The sequence below is a fragment of the Haematobia irritans genome, chromosome 2 (assembly GCF_050003625.1).
Source record: "Haematobia irritans isolate KBUSLIRL chromosome 2, ASM5000362v1, whole genome shotgun sequence".
Taxonomy (NCBI): domain Eukaryota; kingdom Metazoa; phylum Arthropoda; class Insecta; order Diptera; family Muscidae; genus Haematobia; species Haematobia irritans.
Genome location: NC_134398.1, coordinates 17,948,157 through 17,971,503, shown reverse-complemented (window position 1 = coordinate 17,971,503; position 23,347 = coordinate 17,948,157). Strand labels below are relative to the sequence as shown.

The following is a 23,347-nucleotide window of genomic DNA, read 5'->3' as shown; positions in this document are numbered from 1 at the left end:
ACTATGCTATGGTAGAGTGTCTCAAAACGTATTGTACTTTTTCACTTAAGCTCAAGTGTGACATAGTCCAAATGGGAAAAGTCATTTACTATAGTTTAATGCCAGCAAGAAATTTCAACCAGAACACCTTCTCCATCACCTCCACACACATCTACATATTCATATCCCCATAACTATGAGCATGGAAGTGAGTTGTGGGCGTTGTGGCTATATAATCATGTTAATTAATATTTTTCTACCCGCGCCCCCCCAAAAGTCCATAGTCTCATTGTTTGTCCATGTCCATGTCCATTATTGTCCACGGGACAATAACATGTCTATGACTGTCGTTGTCGTCTTTTGATTGTTGGCCCAATGTTATTAATTTTTTTGTTTCTGTTACTTTTTCAATATTTCATAGTGTCCGGATCCATTTGTTGGTCAATGAGAATCCACAATACCCATTTCCATTTTACCTAGAGCGCGAGGCGTAGATGGAGCTGTGCAACTACAACACCGTCACTATGTTTGGCCTTATCATTTAAATTGTCTGGATAATGTCCCTGGAGGGTCACAAGAAAAAAAAGCAGTAAACCACAAAGCACCGTACATTTATTATAATTGTGGTCATTTGAAGTTTCTCCATTGGCATGGACATCAATGTGATCCGTTTTGTGATAGACAGTTGTATAGGTTTTGTGGCATATAGGGACTATTGAACAGTAGGATGATAATAAAGAAAATGTGAAAATGTCTAGTATAACCTCCATCATAGGATACTAACATTCTCATTCAACTCTTCTGTAAATATTTTTTTTATTTTTATACCCTGCGCCACATTGTGGAACAGGGTATTATAAGTTAGTGCATATGTTTGCAACACCCAGAAGGAGACGAGATAGACACATGGTGTCTTTGGCAAAAATGCTCAGGGTGGGCTCCTGAGTCGATATAACCATGTCCGTCTGTCCGTGAACACATTTTTGTAATCAAAGTCTAGGTCGCAGTTTTAGTCCAATCGACTTCTAGTTTAGCACAAGCATGTGTTTTGGCTCAGAATAGATCCCTATTGATTTTGGAAGAAATCGGTTCAGATTTAGATATAGCTCCCATATATATATATATATATATATATATATATATATATATATATATATATATATATATATATATATATATATATATATATATATATATATATATATATATATATATATATATATATATATATATATATATTTCGTCCGATATGGACTTATATGGCCCCAGAAGCCAGAGTTTTACCCTAATTTGCTTAAAATTTTGCACAAAAAGAACAATTAGTACTATAGTCATGTGCGCCAAATTTTATTGAAATCGGTTCAGATTTCGATATAGATCCCATATACATATTTCGTCCGATATGGACTAATACGGTCCCAGAAGCCAGATTTTTACCACAATTTGGTTCAAATTTTGCAATAGGAATACAATTATTAGTGTAGTCAAGTGTGCCAAATTTGATTGAAATCGGTTCAGATTTCGATATAGCTCCCATATACATCGTTCGCCCGATTAACACTCATATGACCACAGTGGCCAATATTTTACTCCGATTTAATTGAAATTTTGCACAGGGATTAGAATTAGCATTGTAGCTATGCGTGCCAAATTTGGTTGAAATCGATTCAGATTTAGATATATCTCCCATATATATCGTTCGCCCGATTTAAACTCATATGACCACAAAGGCCAATTTTTAACTCTGATTTAGTTGAAATTTTGCACAGGGAGTAGAATTAGCATTGTAGCTATGCGTGCCAAATTTGGTTGAAATCGGTTCAGATTTAGATATAGCTCCCATATATATGTTTTTCTGATTTCGACAAAAATGGCCAAAATACCAACATTTTCCTTGTAAAATCGCCACTGCTTAGTCGAAAAGTTGTAAAAATGACTCTAATTTTCCTAAACTTCTAATACATATATATCGAGCGATAAATCATAAATACAATTTTGCGAAGTTTCCTTAAAATTGCTTCAGATTTAAATGTTTCCCATATTTTGTTTTACTAACATTGTGTTCCACCCTAGTGCATTAGCCGACTTAAATTTTGAGTCTATAGATTTTGTAGAGGTCTATCAAACTCTGTCCAGATCGAGTGATATTTAAATGTATGTATTTGGGACAAACCTTTATATATAGCCCCCAACACATTTGACGGATGTGATATGGTATCGAAAATTTAGATCTACAAAGTGGTGCAGGGTATAATATAGTCGGCCCCGCCCGACTTTAGACTTTTCTTGCTTGTTTTTTTTTTTTTTTTTTCTTAATTCCTAAATAGCTCATTGCTCTTGTTTTCCAAAGATAAACAAAATTATAAAATTTTCAATTGAAGATTAAAAAAAAAAATTTTTACGATTTCCCTAACGAGCACAATTTTGGTTTTTACCTAAACAACAACTCCAACTCCACTTCCTTTTTGGTTGTTTCCTTATGAGAGTAATTTTCCCATAAACTTTTCGTTCGTTCGTTGGTTTTATTGCAAAAGCGTGTAAAATGGAAAACTTTTAATATAACCGCAAAAACTTTGTCAATAAACCAGACTCGAACAACAAAAATAAGTCAACAAGAACTATGATGAAATGATAGACACTTAAATGACAAGAAAAACAAATCTCAAGAATATCGAAAAGTTTGTTTTTTTTTTAAGGAAACTATTTAAATCATGACAAACATGAAATCAAAAAATCAACCAGAAACCAATCACAACTCAAAACTCCAACATTATTACATGTCTGCCAATGGCAGCTATCAAATGCAAACACAAGAAACAAACATTTTCTTTGATATGTACTTGCACATGCCATCACATAAACCACATATTTTCCATAGGAATTTTAAAAGTCTTTGGATTTCATGAAGAGGTTTGAATAGGGAGATTTGAATAGGTACTTGTGGGTACATTAGGATGGATTGATTTTAAAACAAGTAAGGAAAGTGTAAAGTTGGGCGGGGCCGAATATATTATACCCTGCACCACTTTGTAGATCTAAATTTTCGATACAATATCACATCCATCAAATGTGTTGGGGGCTATATATAAAGGTTTGTCCCAAATACATACATTTAAATATCACTCGATCTGGACAGAATTTGATAGACTTCTACAAAATCTATAGACTCAAAATTTAAGTCGGCTAATGCACTAGGGTGGAACACAATTTTATTATATACGGCCGTAAGTTCGGCCAAGCCGAAGCTTATGTACCCTCCGCCATGGATTGCGTAGAAACTTCTACTGAAGACTGTCATCCACAATCGAATTACTTGGGTTCCTAACTTCCGTCTTCTAAATTACAAGGTAGTCCATACGTAGTATATATTAAACTAAAAAAGGCCGATTAAATACGTATATAATTAAGTTTAAAGTTTCTATAGAAATAAAATTTTGACAACAGTTTCTATAGAAGTAAAATTTTGACAAAATTTTCTATAGAAATAAAATTTTGACGAAATTTTCTATAGAAATAAAATTTTGAGAAAATTTTCTATAGAAATAAAATTTTGGCAAAATTTTCTATAGAAATAAAATTTTGACAAAATTTTCTATAGAAATAAAATTTTGACAAAATTTTCTATAGAAATAAAATTTTGACAAAATTTTCTATAGAAATAACATTTTGACAATGTTTTCCATAAAAATAAAATTTTGGTAGATTATTTTCGCACGCCAAATCGGGGGAACGGTTTATAGGGGGGCTATATGTAATTATGGACCGATGTGGACCAATTCTTGCATGGTCATTAGAGAACATATACCAATACCATGTACCAAATTTCAGCCGGATCGGATGAAATTTGCTTCTCTTAGAGGCTCCACAAGCCAAATCGGGGGATCGGTTTATATGGGGGCTATATATAATTATGGACCGATGTGGACCAATTTTTGCATGGTTGTTAGAGACCATATACTAACACCATGTACCAAATTTCAGCAGGATCGGATGAAATTTGCTTCTCTTAGAGCAATCGCTAGCCAAATTTGGGGGTCCGTTTATATGGGGGCTATACGTAAAAGTGGACCGATATGGCCCATTTGCAATACGATCCCACCTACATCAATAGCAACTACTTGTGCCTAGTTTCAAGTCGATAGCTTGTTTCGTTCGGAAGTTAGCGTGATTTCAACAGGCGGACGGACGGGCGGACGGACATGCTCAGATCGACTCAGAATTTCACCACGACCCAGAATATATATACTTTATGGGGTCTTAGAGCAATATTTCGATGTGTTACAAACGGAATGACAAAGTTAATATAACCCCATCCTATGGTATTAAAAGAGGAAGCACGCTAAAAATAAACCCAGCCAACTGCACTCAAATCGATGATTTTACGGTGGCAAAGGAAAATATATATGTTTGTACGAATTTATTTCGACATAAGCCGGCTATCATGTAAAACCTTTTTTTCGGAAGTTTCAAGTGTAGTTCATTGTTGGGTTTAGTGAACTGTCTGAATTTATTCTGATAATTGGTTGATAGTTTTGCTGCAAGTAGAGGATGCTGATGAGGAATGTTGTAACTCCGAAACGTGCGTCCATCCAACCATCTTGCAGTCTAACATATAGGGCTTTGCCCAAATAAATTTGACAAACATTATTTTCCTCTGTAGGTTAAGCTACACTTGTAGTTTAGTCAATCCATGGTTTTAGGCTGAAATCAAAAACGACATTAAAAATTACTGTCTATAGAAAATTTTGTCAAACATTTATTTATATCGAAAATTTTGTCAGAATTTTATTTCTGTAGAAAAATTTGTCAATATGTTATTTCTATAGAAAATTTATGAAGCATTTCATAGTTGGAGATGACTATTTTGCAAAATCTTCAAAATATTTTATTTCTGTAGAAACTTTTGCCAAAATGTTATTTTATGAAAATTTATGAAGCACGTCATAGTTGGAGGGGAATATTTTGCAAAATCTTCAAAACATTAAGAATTCTATCAATCTATTAAACAGTAAAAAATCTGTCATTTTTGGTAGACTCGAGTTCATAATTGTATATAGCCCCCATATAAAGCGACACCCATATTTCAATTCTGGCTCTATAATTACCGAACAAAAGTTCAGATCGGTTCATAATTATTTCTTCCTTATATATTCCGGTCAAGAACTGAATATATACGTATTTAATCTACTAACAAACAAAAACACATTTTTTTGTCAAAATTCGTTTTGATTATTCAACATAGTTTCCTTCAAGAGCGATATAACGATTATAACGACCTTCCAACTTTTTTATACCATTTTGGTAGTACTCCTTCAGTTTTGCCTCAAAATAGGCCTCAGTTTCGGCGATCACCTCTTCATTGTAGCCAAATTTTTTCCCTGCGAGCATCCTTTTGAGGTCTGAGAACAAGAAAAAGTCGCTGGGGGCCAGATCTGAAGAATACGGTGGGTGGGGAAGCAATTCGAAGTCCAATTCATGAATATATGCCATCGTTCTCAATGACTTGTGGCACGGTGCGTTGTCTTGGTGGAACAACACTTTTTTCTTCTTCATATGGGGCCGTTTTGCCGTGATTTTTACCTTCAAACGCTCCAATAACGCCATATAATTGTCACTGTTGATGGTTTTTCCCTTCTCAAGATAATCGATAAAAATGCGCATCCCAAAAAACAGAGGCCACTACTTTGCCAGCGGACTTTTGAGTCTTTCCACGCTTCGGAGACGGTTTACCGGTCGCTGACCACTCATCCGACTGTCGATTGGACTTAGGAGTGTAGTGATGGAGCCATGTTTCATCCATTGTCACATATCGATGGAAAAACTCGGGTTATTACGAGTTAACAGCTGCAAACCCGGCTCAGAATCATCAACACGTTGTTGTTTTTGGTCAAATGTGAGCTCGCGCGGCACCCATTTGGCACAGAGCTTCCGCATATCGAAATATTGATGAACACAACACGTTCCTTTGATATCTTTAAGTCCTCTGCTATCTCGATCAACTTCATTTTACGGTCATTCAAAATCATTTTGTGGATTTTTTTGATGTTTTCGTAGGTAACCACCTCTTTCGGGCGTCCACTGCGTTCACCGTCCTTCGTGCTCATTTCACCACGCTTGATTTTGCAATCTATTATTGTTGAGTCCGGAAACTCATTATCAAGCCAAGTTTTTGCATCCACCGTATTTTTTCCCTTCAGAAAACAGTATTTTATCAAAACACGAAATTCCTTTTTTTTTTACAATTACAAAAGTTGCTTCATAAAAGACGTTCAATCTCACAAACTAAATAATTGACTAACAGAAGTCAAATTTTGACACGAATCATTTGAAGGTTGGTACTATATAAAAATAATATGCATTTAATACTAGCGACAACATCTATGTATCAGACCGGGGACTTATCAGCCAACCTGTTAATTGTATATAGCCCCCAAATAAAGGGATCACCATATTTAAATTATGGCTCTATAATTACCGTACAAAAGTTCATATCGGTTCGTAATTATTTCTTAATTATATATACCAGTTAAGAACTGAATATATAATCGACCTTTCTTTTGTCTACTATATGGACTAACTTACAATCTAGAAGATGCTGTTAAGAAGTTTTAACCTGGCTTAACTGGTTGAATTAGATTTTTCCTATAGCAAACCAATTTCAGCCAGGGTGAATTATTGTTTTCAGCCTGGCTGAATTAAAGTTTTCCTATAGAAACATAATTTGGACAGATTGTGGTAAAGCTTTCCATTAGAAAACCTACTTGAGAGGTCTGAATTCAGCCAGGCTGAATTGACGTTTTTTCTATAGAAAACTTTATTCAGCTTTGTTTGCCAAGAAAAGTTTTTAAACTCTTATTTGACATCCCACCTATTCTTAAAAATATTTCAAATAAAAATACCACAAAACAGTTAAGCAAACATGCATAACGAAAATATATTTCTTCAATTATTATAACAAAAAAATGAAACATTTAAAGTTTAGATAATTAAAACTCCTTACAATTTCAAAATATTTAAAACTTAGAAAATTCTTATTTCACTCTATGGACTGAGTTCATCAGCAATTATTTAAAATATTCCCTTCATAAATTAATAAAGAAATTCCTATAAGTTTAGTGGTTTGGTGGTGGGTTATAACCTCATGTGATGAATATTTGAAAAGTATTTAAAGTGTCTGTGTTGTTTTGCCTCTTCCCTTTCGTATGGTGAAAAACTTTTTATTTTTATTTTTTTTTTGCTCTCAACTGTCTGCCAGTAATCAAAAATTCCATTAAATTTTTAGTTTTATTGCTAGTGGTGGCTGTTGCTGCTCCTGTCTGTTTATTGGTGGCATGGCAATATCATGCCAGTCAGGTTGTTGTTGGATTATTTTAATTTTTCAACCACAATTTTTCAATATAAACCCATCTCTTGTTGTTGGACTCGTTTATGTAGTCGTAATAGAGTTTGAATTCCATATATGTTTATAGAGTTTACTAGCCATGAAATTTGAAACTTTGTAGGAGCATAGGTTGAGGTCGATTCACTTAATTGGAGTTTGGTTAGTTTTAATAAAAATAAATGCAATTATTAATTGAAATATCATTTCAATATTAAACGGATTGAAAAATGTTGCATACAACAAACAAATATCAAAACCACATACATTTATTAGTGCCAGAAAATAATCGACATAAATTTGAGGCTAATTTTTCAATATTAAAGCTTTAAGGATATACTAGACTCAGGGCAACTCGAGTATATTATGTCCTAAACATTCCAACTAGAGCATGAATAAAAAAAACCACAAGTATATACGGCCGTAAGTTCGCCAAGGCCGAAGCTTATGTACCCTCCACCATGGATTGCGTAGAAACTTCTTCTAAACACTGCCATCCACAACCGAATTACTTAAGTTGCGGTAACGCTTGCCGATGGCAAGGTATCTTAAAACCTCCTAACACCATCTTCTAAATTGTATGTAAGTCCATACGTGGTATATATTAAATCAAAAAAGATCGATCATATACGTATATAATTCAGTTTGACAAAGTAGACATAAAATTTTGACAAAATTTTCTACAGAAATAAAATTTTCTATAGAAATAAAATTTTCACAAAATTTTCTATAGAAATAAAAATTTTGACAAAATTTTCTATAGAAAGAAAATTTTGACAAACATTTCTACAGAAATAAAATTTTAACAAAATTTTCTATAGAAATAAACTTTTGACAAAATTTTCTATAGAAATAAAATCTTGGTAGATTATTTTTGGCTCGAGTGGCAACCATGATTATGAACCGAATAAAATTTGAACAAAATTTTCTATAGAAATAAAATGTTGACAAAATTTTCTATAGAAATAAAATTTTGGTAGATTATTTCTGGCTTTAGTGGCAACCATGATTATGAACCGATGTGGACCAATTTTGGTATGGTTCTTAGCGACCATATACTAACACCAAGTTCCTAATTTGAACCGGATCGGATGAATTTTGCTCCTCCAAGAGGCTCTGGAGGTCAAATCTGGAGAACGTTTTATATGGGGGCTATATATAATTATAGACCGATATGGACCAATTCTGGCACGGTTGTTAAAGATCATATACTAACACCATGTTCCAAATTACAACCGGATTGGATGAAATTTGCTTCTCTTGGAGACTTCGCAAGCCAAATCTGCGGATCGGCTTATATGGGGGCTATATATAATTATGGCCCGATGTGGACCAATTTTTGCATGGTTGTTAGAGACCATATACCAACACCATGTACCAAATTTCAGCCGGATCGGATGAAATTTTCTTCTCTTTTAGGCTCCGCAAACCAAATCTGGGGATCGGTTTATATGGGGGCTATATATAATTATGGACCGATGTGGACCAATTTTTGCATGATTGTTAGAGACCATATACCAACATCACGTACCAAATTTCAGCCGGATCGGATGAAATTTTCTTCCCTTTGAGGCTCCGCAAGCCAAATCTGGGGATCGATTTATATGGGGGCTATATATAATTATGGACCGATGTGGACCAATTTTTGCATGGTTGTTAGAGACCATATACCAACACCATGTACCAAATTTCAGCCGGATCGGATGAAATATGCTTCTGTTAGGGGCTCGACCAGCCAAATCTGAGGGTCCCTTTATATGGGGGCTATACGTAAAAGTGGACCGATATGGCCCATTTATAGCGTCCGACCTACATCGATAACAACTACTTGTGCCAAGTTTCAAGTCGATAGCTTGTCTCGTTCGGAAGTTAGCGTGATTTCAACCGACGGACGGACGGACGGACGGACATGCTTAGATCGACTCAGAATTACACCACGACCCAGAATATATACTTTATGGGGTCTTAGAGCAATATTTCAATGTGTTACAAACGGAATGACAAAGTTAATATACCCCCATCCTATGGTGGAGGGTATAAAAAAGATGGGGTTTATTGGGGAAAGTGGGCAGTCAGTCATTTCATGGCTCCTTCGGGATCTCCACCTGTTAGATTTTTGAGAATTAACAAAAATATTTCAGAACCATTTTCGTCGGTGATGGCTTTGTCGACCGTTTGAGTGTCATAATATGTGCCAAATTACGCCAATTGGAACAAATCTGAACTCATTCTAAAATTTGATGTTTTTTCCGACATTTTTTGCTTTTGAACAATTAAATGTAAAACAAGTATATACAGCAATAAGTTCGGACGGGCCGGGCCGAATCTAAAATACCCACCACCATGAATCAAATATAATAGTTTACTTTGAAAACTCTTCGTCGTAGCAGGTTTCTTGATACTATATATAGAATTTTAGGGATGACAAATTTTCTCCCAAGCAAATAAGTTCATCCGGATTCTACCTATGAAGACTAGATCAGATTCTGGATTTATGAGAACCAATTTTGTTTGAGTTTAAGAGAAATCATAAACATATCGTGTATATGATGAAATAACGCCTTTGATTTGAAATCTTAAATCTGTTGATTTTTTCCGCCATTTTTTTAAATGAGTAAAATCTGGAAATTTTACTTTCAGTTGCAAGCAATTTTCATAATCAGTGCGCCCGTTATACCCTGAAAGAAGTGTTTTCTTTTCTGAGGAACGACATTTTAGACAAGCATAGTTTTCTTTTGACACAAATTTTAGAGACAATCGTTGAATCGCTTGTCAAAAATTCGAATTGGTTTGCTCTAAGCGAAAATACTTTATACCAAAGGGAAATTTCGTTTGTCTAAAATCTCATTCCGTAGGAAAATATTTTTTTCTTTGGGTGTAGCCTCAAGAAATTAAATCGGTCTGTATCGATGCCTTGCCAAATGGACCGGTAAAAATAAATGCGATACAGATTTTTGAGGGTCTAAAATTCCAGTATATTTACATTTTTGTGCAAATCAGATAAAAACTAAGGTTTCTAGAAGCCCAAGGAGTTAAATCTGGAGATCGATCTATGTGGAGGCTATACTAAAATATGGGTCGACACACACCATATTCGGCTGACCTATTTGTGATCAGCCGGATTCCAGAAGTCCTAGAAATAAATTCGGGACTTAAGTCTATATGGGGGCTATACCAAAACATGGACCAATACTAACCACTTATTAACATAATGTTCCTCAAATACTTCTAGAATTCCACTTTCAGACGAATTGGGTGAAAACTACGAATTCTAGAAACATGAACCGATACGAACCATTTTCGACAAACCTCTTTATGGTCCTAAAATACCTCTAGATTTCTAATTTCCGGCAAATTGGATAAAACCTAGGGACTCTAGAAGCCCCAGGAATAAAGTCGGGAGATAGGTCTATATGGGGGCTAGAGCAAAACATGAACCCATAGGCACCATTTGCGACACACTTATTTGTGATCTTAAAATACCTCTAGATTTCCAATTTCAGGCAAATCGGTTAATAAATACAGTTTATAGAAGCCCAAGAATAAAAATCGGGAGATCGATCTATATGGCGGCTATACCAAAACATGGACCGATACTCACCATTTTCGACACACCTCTTTATGGTCCCAAAATACCTCTAGATTTTCAATTTCAGGCAAATCGTATAGAACATACAGTTTCTAGACGTCCAAGAAGCAAAATCGGGAGATCGTTCTATATGGGGGTTATACCAAAAAATGGACCGATACACCTCAATTTCAGCACACCTATTTGTGGTCCCAAAATACCTCTAGATTTCCATTTTCAGGCAAATCGGTTAATAAATACAGTTTATAGAAGCCCAAGAATAAAAATCGGGAGATCGGTCTATATGGCGGCTATACCATAACATGGATCGATACGGATCATTTTCGACACACCACTTTATGGACCTAAAACACCTCTAGATTTTCAATTTCAGGCATATCGTATAGAAAATACAGTTTCTAGACGCCCAAGAAGCAAAATCGGGAGATGGGTCTATATGGCAGCTATACTTAAACATGGACCGCTACTCACCATTTTCGACACACCTCTTTATGGTCCCAAAATACCTCTAGATTTCCAATTTCAGGCAAATCGGATAGTAAGTACAGTTTCTAGAAGCCCAAGAAGTAAAATCGGGAGATCGGTCTATATGGGGGTTATACCAAAAAATGGACCGATACACCTCAATTTCAGCACACCTATTTGTGGTCCCAAAATACCTCTAGATTTCCAATTTCAGGCAAATCGGATAGTAAATACAGTTTCTAGAAGCCCAAGAAGTAAAATCGGGAGATCGGTCTATATGGAGGCTATACCAAATCGTGGACCAATACGGACCATTTTCGACACACCACTTTATGGTCCTAAAATACCTCTTGATTTCCAATTTCAGGCAAATCGGATAGTAAATACAGTTTCTAGAAGCCCAAAAAGCAACATCGGGAGATCGGTCTATATGGGGGTTATACCAAAAAATTGACCGATACACCTCAATTTCAGCACACCTCTTTATGGTCCCAAAATACCTCTAGATTTCTAATTTCAGGCAAATCGGATAGTAAATACAGTTTCTAGAAGCCCAAGAAGTAAAATCGGGAGATCGGTCTATATGGGGGCTATACCAAATCGTGGACCAATACGGACCATTTTCGACACAGCTCTTTACGTTCCAAAAATACCTCTAGATTTCCAATTTCAGGTAAATCGGATAATAAATACAGTTTCTAGAAGCCCAAAAAGCAACATCGGGAGATCGGTCTATATGGGGACTATACCAAAACATGGACCGATGGGCACCATTTTCGGCACATCTTTTTATGGTCCTAAAATACCTCTAGAATTGCAATTTCAGGCAAATTGGATAAAAACTACGGTTTTTATAAACCCATGACCCCAAATCGGGAAGTCGGTTTATATGGGGACTATATCAAAACTTGGTCCGATATAGCCCATCTTCGAAGTAGACCTGCCTGCAAACAAAAAACGAATATACGCCAAATTTCAGGACGATAGCGCCATTATTGAAGGCTGTAGCGTGATTAGAACAGACAGACGGACATGCTTATATCGTCTTAGAATTTCTCCCTGATCAAGTATATATATATATATACTTTATATAGTCGAAAATCGATATTTCGATGTGTTACACGCGGAATGACATGGGCAAAAAAAGTTTTTTATATAAAAATTTCAATTTTTTTAGGTTTTGGGTGGATTTTTCAATTTTTTGGGGGTGGTCAAGAATTAAAGTCCTTTTCGCTCTAGGACGCATATTTAAGGAGATATGGGCAAAAGAAGTTTTTCATATAAAAATTTAAATTTTTTTAGGTTTTGGGTGGATTTTTCAATGTTTTGGGGGTGGTCACGAATTAAAGTCCTTTTTGCTCTAGGACGCTTAGTTTAGGAGATATGGGCAAAATAAGTTTTTCATATAAAAATTTCAATTTTTTTAGGTTTTGGGTGGATTTTTCAATTTTGTGGGGGTGGTCACGAATTAAAGTCCTTTCCGCTCTAGGACGCTTAGATATGGGCAAAAGAAGTTTTTCGTATAAAAATTTCAATTTTTTTAGGTTTTGGGATTTTTCAATTTTTTGAGGGTGGTCACGAATTAAAGTCCTTTTCGCTCTAGGACGCATATTTAAGGAGATATGGGCAAAAGAAGTTTTTCATATAAAAATTTCAATTTTTTTAGGTTTTGGGTGAATTTTTCAATTTTTTGAGGGTGATCACGAATTAAAGTCCTTTTCGCTCTAGGACGCATATTTAAGGAGATATGGGCAAAAGAAGTTTTTCATATAAAAATTTCAATTTTTTTAGGTTTTGGGTGGATTTTTCAATTTTTTGAGGGTGGTCACGAATTAAAGTCTATTTCGCTCTAGGACGCTTAGTTTAGGAGATATGGGCAAAAGAAGTTTTTCATATAAAAATGTCAATTTTTTTAGGTTTTGGGCAGGGATCCGGAGCGGTCCATTTTTTTCGCTCCGCTCCGGAGAAAAAAAAATCGCTCCGCTCCTCGCTCCGCTCCGAGAAAAAAAAAATCGCTCCGCTCCGCTCCACGCTCCGCTCCGCTCCTCTTCGAGAAAAATCGGGCGGAACATATATATGGGAGCTATAGCTAAATCTGGGAAAATCGGGCGATACATACATATGAGAGCTATATCTAAATCTGAACCGATTTGGATGAAATTTTGCAGACTTGAAGGGCGATGAAAAAGATTACCTTTTGCCAAATTTGGCGACGATCCGTTTGAAAAAAGCACAGCGTGACCCCATTTGTCGAAATCGGGCGATACATATATATGGGAGCTATATCTAAATTTGATCCGATTTCTTCCAAATTCAATAGCGTTCGTCGTTGTGCCCAAAAACTCCCTGTACCAAATTTCATCAAAATCGGTTAATAATTGCCACCGGAATCCTGTGAACAACAAATACATGGACAGACGGACGGACGGACGGACGGACGGACACCAAGCGCTAGATCGACTCAGGAGGTGATTCTGAGTCGATCGGTATATATTTTATGGGGTCTAAAATCAATATTTCTGGTAGGCACATTTTTTGGCAGATCAAATTTATTATACCCTAACCACTATGTGGTTTAGGGTGTAATGACTTTAAAACAATGTGTTGAAACATTTTATTAATTTTGAAGATTTTTTCAGAAATATTAAATCCATTTTGACTTCATTAAAACGAAATTTTCATTCATGTTAGGATACACATTTTTATGTCGAATCACTTAGCTATAAGGACAAACTGACTTCATTGAAAAGTTTAGAGACTTTTAGACAAGGAAAAAACTTTATATCCGAGAAATACGTCTTCTATTCTAAGCAAAATTCGTATTCGTATTTTAAGCATGTGAAATATTTGGCCTCCCGACAATATTCTTTGCGGTGCACTACTATTTAATATGTGATAGAAACCAAATTTATGAAAATGGACCAAAATGGACCAAATTTAACAAGTATATACGGCCGTAAGTTCGGCCAGGCCGAAGCTTATGTACCCTCCATCATGGATTGCGTAGAAACTTCTTCTAAACACTGCCATCCATAATCGAATTACTTAAGTTGCGGTAACGCTTGCCAATGGCAAGGTATCTTAAAACCTCCTAACACCATCTTCTAAATTGTATGTCCATACGTGGTATATATTAAATCAAAAAAGATCGATCCAATACGTATATAATTCAGTTTGGCAAAGTAGACATAAAATTTTGACAAAATTTTCTACAGAAAGAAAATATTAAAAAATTTTCTATGGAAATAAAATTTTCACAAAATTTTCTATAGAAATAAAAATTTTGACAACATTTTCTATAGAAAGAAAATTTTGACAAAAATTTCTACAGAAATAAAATTTTAACAATATTTTCTATAGAAATAAACTTTTGACAAAATTTTCTATAGAAATAAAATCTTGGTCGATTATTTTTGGCTTGAGTGGCAACTATGATTATGAACCGAATAAAATTTGAACAAAATTTTCTATAGCAATAAAATTTTGACAAAATTTTCTATAGAAATAAAATTTTGACAATGATGAAAATTTTATTATGAACCGAATAAAATTTTAACAAAATTTTCTCTAGAAATAAAATTTTGACATTTTCTATAGAAATAAAATTTGGTAGATTATTTTTGGCTCTAGTGGCAACCATGATTATGAACCGATATGGACCAATTTTTGTGTGATTGGACCAATTTTGGTATGGTTGTTAGCGACCATATACTAACACCACGTTCCTACTTTGAACCGAATCGGATGAATTTTGCTCCTCCAAGAGGCTCCGGAGGTCAAATCTGGAGAACATTTTGTATGGGGGCTATATATATTTATGGACCGATATCGACCATGTTCCAAATTACAACCGGATTGGATGAAATTTGCTTCTCTTGGAGACTTCGAAAGCCAAATCTGGGGATCGGTTTATATGGGGGCTATATATAATTATGAACCGATGTGGACCATTTTTTGCACGGTTGTTAGAGACCATATACCAATATCATGTACCAAATTTCAGGCGGATCGGATAAAATTTGCTTCTCTTTGAGGCTCCGCAACCCAAATCTGGGGATCGGTTTATATGGGCGCTATATATAATTATGGACCGATGGGAACCAATTTTTACATGGTTGTTAGAGACCATATACCAACATCATGTACCAAATTTCAGCCGGATCGGATGAAATTTGCTTCTCTTTGAGGCTCCGCAAGCCAAATCTGGGGATCGGTTTATATGGGGGCTATATATAATTATGGACCGATGTGGACCAATTTTTGCATGGTTGTTAGAGACCATATACCAACACCATATACCAAATTTCAGCCGGATCGGATGAAATTTGCTTCTCTTTGAGGCTCCGCAAGCCAAATCTGGGGATCGGTTTATATGGGGGCTATATATAATTATGGACCGATGTGGACCAATTTTTGCATGGTTGTTAGAGACCATATACCAACACCATATACCAAATTTCAGCCGGATCGGATGAAATATGCTTCTTTTAGAGGCTCCACAAGCCAAATCTGAGGGTCCCTTTATATGGGGGCTATACGTAAAAGTGAACCGATATGGCCCATTTTCAATACCATCCGACCTACATCGATAACAACTACTTGTGCCAAGTTTCAAGTCGATAGCTTGTTTCGTTCGGAAGTTAGCGTGATTTCAACAGACGGACGGACGGACGGACGGACGGACGGACGGACGGACGGACATGCTTAGATCGACTCAGAATTTCACCACGACCCAGAATATATATACTTTATGGGGTCTTAGAGCAATATTTCGATGTGTTACAAACGGAATGACAAAGTTAATATACCCCCATCCTATGATGGAGGGTATAAAAATTAGAAATCTTTCGGACCAATTTTGGTCCGATCGGACCAAAACGGCAACGCTGATTGGAATTGAAAGTCTATACACAGAGTAGAAGTAACTACTCTCCGAAAGTTTTTTTTTTTTGTTTTGCAACAGACGTAGAGAAAAGGTTTTGTAATATTTGATGATTTGACTTAAAAATGGGTATCTTAACATGAAACAAAAAATTTATAGGCTAAGGTCAATTTGACTTTAATAATTCAGAAAAATTCTTTAAATTTAATGAAATTGTCTTTAAATTTGTTGTCTTTTTGCATATTGACTACAAAGCAAAAAATCATTCAAATATAGGACATGTTTTTCAAAACTTTATTTTAAAGAAGTTTTTTACTTCAAACATAGCACAATTTCTACTGGAAGTCGAGTCCTAATTTGGAAAATAAAGTTGCCGTTAACTCGTTTTTAAAGGACTTTGATAGCATATGAAGAAAAAAGCTGAGAAAGCGAAAAATTAAAATTCGCTTCCTAGAAGCAAGTACACAAAACCTAAATTTAAAAGAGAATTGTGTTTTAAAAGTGTCCTTGCTTGTATTCTCCGCTTCTTTGGCTCGGAATCAATACCAAATTTTTTAAAGTAAAGACAAAATCTTTGGAACCGAGTATGCTTTTTTTCAGTGTATGTTTGTATACCTACGAATATTCTTACTCAGATCTAGTGTTACCTAATTTCGCTTTTTTCCCCTTTATTGTAAAAATACATTTTCGAACAGCGTTTTTAAGAAATGTTCGTTCTCAAAAAAGTAGATAACATGCAATAATAAAATCAAGTCATTAGTTTTCAATGTGAGAAAAAATTAAAATAAATGTATATGCGCACATTTTTCAACCAAAATTGAAACTATCCATAATTTTAATTAAATTTTCGAGAACTAATATCAGAAATAAGAGAATGCTAGGATATAGTACAATAGTAAAGCAAATATGAATGTCCTTACACTGAAAAAAAGCATGCCCGGTTCCAAAGATTTTGTCTTTACTTTAACAGTTTGAGCTAAAGAAGCGGAGAATACAAGTAAGGATACTTTAAAGACGCAATTCCCTTTTAAATTTGGGGGTTATGTACTTGCTTCTAGGAAGCAAATGTTAATTTTTCATTTTTTAGATTTTTTTCGTCAGTTGTTATCAAAATCCTTTAAAAACGAGTTAACGGCAATTTTATTTTCCATATTAAGACTCGACTTCCAGTAGAAATTATGCTATGTTTCAAGTAAAAAGCGTCTTTAAAATAAAGTGTTGAAAAACATGTCTTATTTTTTAACGATTTTTTGCTTTGTAGGCAAGATGCAAAAAGGAAACAAATTTAAAGACAATTTTATTAATTTTAAAGAATTTTTCTTAATTATTAAAGTCACGTTGACCTTGCCTCAAAAATTTTATCTTTCATGTTATGATACACATTTTTAAGTAAAATCACTTAATTATAAGGACATTACAACTTCATTCAAAAGTTTATTGACATTTGGATAAGGAAAAAACTTTATTTTAGAGAAATGCGTCTTCCATGTTAAGCAAAATTTGCATTCTTATTCTAAGGACATGAAATCTTTGACTTCACGACAATATTTTTTACAGAAAACTAAAAAATTAAATATAAATAAGATCGTTTAATTGCATTTATTTGAGGTTCATTACAATCATCTTTGTAGTAATACGGGATGAAATTGATCGAAAGTACTGTTGTTACTTTTACAACACATACTAGAGATATATTTTGACATTTGCCGTTTTTGAAAACAATTACTAAAAAAACACTTTGTGTTTTCCCCAATGTACGTACGTACAAAAATACATATCGTACATTTTAAACGTTTACTCACACTACGCTAAGTACTAAGTAATTTCAAAGTTACACATTTCATTCAAGTAATATTTTATTCGGAGCGGAGCGGTTTTTCATTTGGAAACCGCTCCGCTCCCGCTCCGCTCCGGATTTTAGAAATGCCGCTCCCGCTCCGCTCCCGCTCCGGCAAAAAAAGGGCTTGCTCCGCTCCGCTCCGCTCCGGATCCCTGGTTTTGGGTGGATTTTTCAATTTTTTGGGGGTGGTCACGAATTAAAGTCCTTTTCGCTCTAGGACGTTTAGTTTAGGAGATATGGGCAAAAGAAGTTTTTCATATAAAAATTTCAATTTTTTTAGGTTTTGGGTGGATTTTTCAATTTTTGGGGGGTGGTCACGAATTAAAGTCCTTTTCGTTCTAGGACGCTTAGTTTACACCCCCATCAACATTCTATGGTGGTGGGTGAAAAAAACTGTGAAAAACATATAGCGCTTTACTTTGTTTAATTACATATCAATCACCCTGTATGGACTAAAGTTTTCATAAAAAATTCGTAATTCTAAAGACCCTTAAGGTATCAATACCAAAATAATTTGAGTAAAGACAAAATCTTACGAATTTGGTAAGATTTTTTTTTTCAGTATATTTTGTTGCAAATTGGGTTGGCTTAACGCTTAAAAGGAAAATTTGCTCTAACAAGAGAAGATTTTTTATAGTCGGGGTATACTGGTATTCGTTTGGACAAAGTTCACTTTTAACAAGCAACGAAACCATTACTTTTTGAAAAGAAAAGTTTCCAGACCATGATATCCCTCGGGGAGATGTCTACAGCTTGATAGTTTTGACCCTTTGGTTGATAGTTCTTAACGGCATATCTTTCTCTTTATTATGAAGTAATTATCCAATCATTTAACACAAATCTAATTATTCTGTGAATACCAAAATAACAACCCTTAGTGGAAAAAAGTAAACACTTTTTTGCTTCAACACCAACTATCAAATGCTATATGAATTTTTTGCTCCACACCATCTTCCTTATCAAAAAATTTCTAATGTTAACATATTCTTTCATCTCTTTCAGTACAAATTTGGTAGCTGTTGCCACATTGCGACCTGGTGCACCCGATCATATGAGCAAAGAGTTTCGCCTGAAAGCCAAACAATTATCACGTTTGAAAGATATCAATGTGGCGCCTCTAGTAGGCGCCTGTCTACGCGATGAACCGATATGTATGGTTCTGGACTACAGTGATTGTCTGGGTGATTTAAATCAATTCCTGCAGGAGCATACAGCTGAACCAATAGAAGCGGGTGTAGGACAAGAACAATCTGCAAGAAAAAGACCAGCAGCATCATCGTCATCATCATCATCATCGCCATCGATGACAACAAAATCTTCACCAATGCAAGGGAATCAGGGGAATGTATTAAGGTGGGTAGTTGGTGGTGCACTAATGTCATTATCAAAAAAAATGTTCGTATTTCTTTCAAAAACTAACAAAAACTGGTAACATTCCTTATTCTGCTCCAAAGAAAAAAACCAACTAAAATTTGATGATGCTAGACCATGAAAAGTTTTTCTATAGCCACGAGAAGACCACGATTATTTCGAATCAGTATGAGAGAAGAAATAATGAACGCATTACAACATTGTATTTTATCACATTGAAAGTTGAGGGAAAGGGTTTATCAAAGGAATGAAAGGTTTTAGAGAATTAAAATTTTCAGACAAATTTTTAAAATTTTTACAGATCACGAGTTATTCCATAGTGAAAGAACGCTTTTCACAGTTAGTTTTAACAATAGACCACCACCCTCTATGATCTTTGCTTTATAAATGAATTAAACACGGGGCATGTATCACGGTTGCCACTCGGGACAAAAATCAATCAAAATTTGGAGAACATTTTACCAAAAAAGAAAATAGGAAATTTTGTCAAAATTTTATTTTTGTAGAACATTTTGTCAAAATTTTAGTTGTATAGAAATTTTGTCAAAATTTTATTTCTATAGAAATTTTTTTCAAAATTGTATTTCTATAGAAAATTCTGTCAAAATTTTATTTCTCTAGAAAATTTTGTCAAAATTTTATTTCTAAAGAAAATTATGTTGAAATTTTGTGATTATGGAACAATTTGTCAAAAATTTGTTTCTATAGAAAATTTTGTCAACGTTTTATTTCTATAGAAAATTTTGTCAACGTTTTATTTCTATAGAAAAATTTTTCAAAATTTTATTTTTATACATAATTTTGTCAACTTTTATTTTTTTTAGAATATTTTGTCAAAATTTTATTTTCATAGAATATTTTTTCAAAATGTTATTTTTGTAGAAATTTTTGTTAAAATTTTATTTTTATAGAAAATTTTGTCAAAATTTTATTTTTATAGAAAATTTTGTCAAAATTTTATTTCTATAAAAAATTTTGTCAAAATTTTATTTCTATAAAAAATTTGTCAAAATTTTTTTCCTTTCTTATTTCTTTAGCAAATTTTGTCGAAATTTTATTTCTGTAAAAATTTTTTGCAAGATTTTATACCTACACAGAAAAAAATTTCACCAAAATTTTTCCAATTAAAATCTTAATGGAGTTTTAAAAAATATTTAATTAAAAATTTAATTGATTCAACAAATTTTTTAATTGAAATAAAAATCAATCACATAAATTAATAGTATCAATTAATTTTTTAATTGACTGTCACTTAATTTTTTAATTGATACTATCATTTCTGTGATTGAAGACATTTCAATTAAAAAATTAATTGGATCAATTAATTTCGTGATTGAATCAGAAAAATATTTTTTTGTGTGTACAGAAAATATTTGCAAAAGTTTATTTCTTTAGCAAATTTTGTCGAAATTTTATTTCTTTAGAAAATTATGCCAAGATTTTATTTCTCTGATTGATTATCGTTGACAGTTTTATTTTAGTTTTAAGCAATATTTTTCATAGTTTCGGCTATAGGTAGATTAAAAAAATAGGATTGATGGTTTTATTTTATTTTTATTTTCAATAAATCCTTGAAAACGGTTTTGACGAAGTCAACCGAAATATTGGAAATAACAATAAGATAAAAACATCAAACCTATGTTTTTTAATTGACCTGTAGCCAAAACAATGAAAAGCATTGCCTACAAATGTCTCTTTCTATCGAAAATTTTATTTATATTGAAAATTTTGTCAAAATTTTATTTCTATAGATAATTTTGTCAAAATTTTATTTTGTATAGACAAGTTTGTGAAATTTTGTTTATTTATTTCTATAGAATTTTTTTTGCAAAATTTTATTTCTTTAAAAAACTTTTGCGATTGTTTTTTTGGTAATTTTTTTTTTTTGAAAATTTTTGCAAGATTTTATTTCTGTAGAAAATTTGTCAAAATTGTATTTCTATAGAATATTTTGTCAAAATTTTATTTCTATAGAAAACTTTGTCAGATTTTTATTTCTGTAGAAAATGATGTCAAAATTTTAATTTCAATAGAAAATTTTATTTCTATAGAAAATTTTGGTAAAATTTAATTTGTATAGAAAATTTTGTAAAAATTTTATGTCGATAGATTTTTTTTAAAAATTGTATGTCTATAGAAACTTTCTCCAAATATTATTTCTATGTAAAATTTTCTCAAAATTTTATTTGTATAGAAAATTTTATCAAAATTTTATTTCTATAGAAAATTTTATCAAATTTTATTGCTGGATAATTCCAAAGTATATGACCCCTTAACAGGCATATCAACTTTAAAAATCAACACCCTAGGTTAGGTTAGGTTAGGTTAGGTTATGTGGCAGCCCGATGTATCAGGCACACTTAGACTATTCAGTCCATTGTGATACCACAGTGGTGAACTTCTCTCTTATCACTGAGTGCTGCCCGATTCCATGTTAAGCTCAATGACAAGGGACCTCCTTTTTATAGCCGAGTCCGAACGGCGTTCCACATTCCAGTGAAACCACTTAGAGAAGCTTTGAAACCCTCAGACATGTCACCAGCATTACTGAGGTGGGATAATCCACCGCTGAAAAACTTTTTGGTGTTCGGTCGTAGCAGGAATCGAACCCACGACCTTGTGTATGCAAGGCGGGCATGCTAACCATTGCACCACGGTGTCTCCCATCAACACCCTAAAACGCTTAGATTGTAATGATGTTTACTGTTCCCATATCGGATAAAAGTATGCAAGAATTATGCAATAGAATATAGCTTATCGTTTATGTTTTTTTTTTACCCACAATAAATGAATTCAAACACAAAAATCGTTTAAGTTTTTATATTGTAACGACCGTTACTTTTTAGAAAAATTTTTTGTGATAAATAATTTTCTTTGATTTGAAAAAAAAAACCTATTACTGAAAGAAAACATTACAAATAATTTAATCAGATTTTTTACTTGACACATCCTGTGCAAAATTTTACAATACATGATATTTGTTTCCGAAATATGAAAACAGAACATTTATAAAGTAACGACCGTTACTTTTTTGATGGTCGAAAATAGTATTGAAATTAAATTTTTTTATGAATGCTTTCGGTTGCTACCGAATTTGGACCTACTTTCGTAGGTCCAAAATTAAGCAATCCTCGTGACATATATTCTTAGGGTGGAATTTTATTTAAAAAATCACAGAATATCGGTAACGACCGTTACTTTGGAAACACCCTGCTACAGAAAATTTTGCAAAAACTCTATTTAAATAGAAAATTTTGTCAACATTTTATTTCTATAGAAGAAACTTTCGAGATTTGATTTCCTTAGATAATTTTGTCAAAATGTCATTTCTATAGGAAAATTTGTCAAAATTTTATTTCTATACAAAATTTTGTCAGAATTTTATTTCTATAGAAAATTTTGTCAAAATTTTATTTCTATAGAAAAATTTGACAAAATTTTATTTCTATAGAAAATTTTGTCAAAATTTATTTTTTTATAAAATTTTGTCAAAATTTTTTCCTACAGAAAATATTGTCCAAATTTTATTTCTATAGAAATTTTTGTCCAAATTTTATTTCCCTAGAACATTTCTGCAAAATTCTATAGAAAATTTGTGCAAAATTTTATTTTTATAGAAAATTTTGTCAAAATTTTATATCTGTAGAAAATTTTGTCAAAATTTTATTTCTATAGAAAATTTTTGCAAAATTTTATTTCTATAGAAAATTTTGTCAAAATTTTATTTCTAAGGAAAATTCCGTTGAAATTTTATATCTATAGAACATTTTGTCAAAATTTTATTTCTATAGATTTTATTTTGCAAAATTTTATTTCCATAAAAATATTTTTCGATTTTTTTTT

At 33.2% G+C, this 23,347-nt stretch overlaps 1 protein-coding gene across 1 annotated transcript in view; it reads left to right on the top strand.

Moving 5' to 3' along the window:
- Ddr (discoidin domain-containing receptor 2) overlaps positions 1–23,347 on the top strand; it is an 817,465-nt gene that overhangs the window by 320,985 nt on the left and 473,133 nt on the right. The window contains 1 exon segment of the mRNA XM_075294255.1: positions 19,136–19,381. Within this exon segment, the coding sequence (XP_075150370.1) occupies positions 19,136–19,381 (246 nt within the window).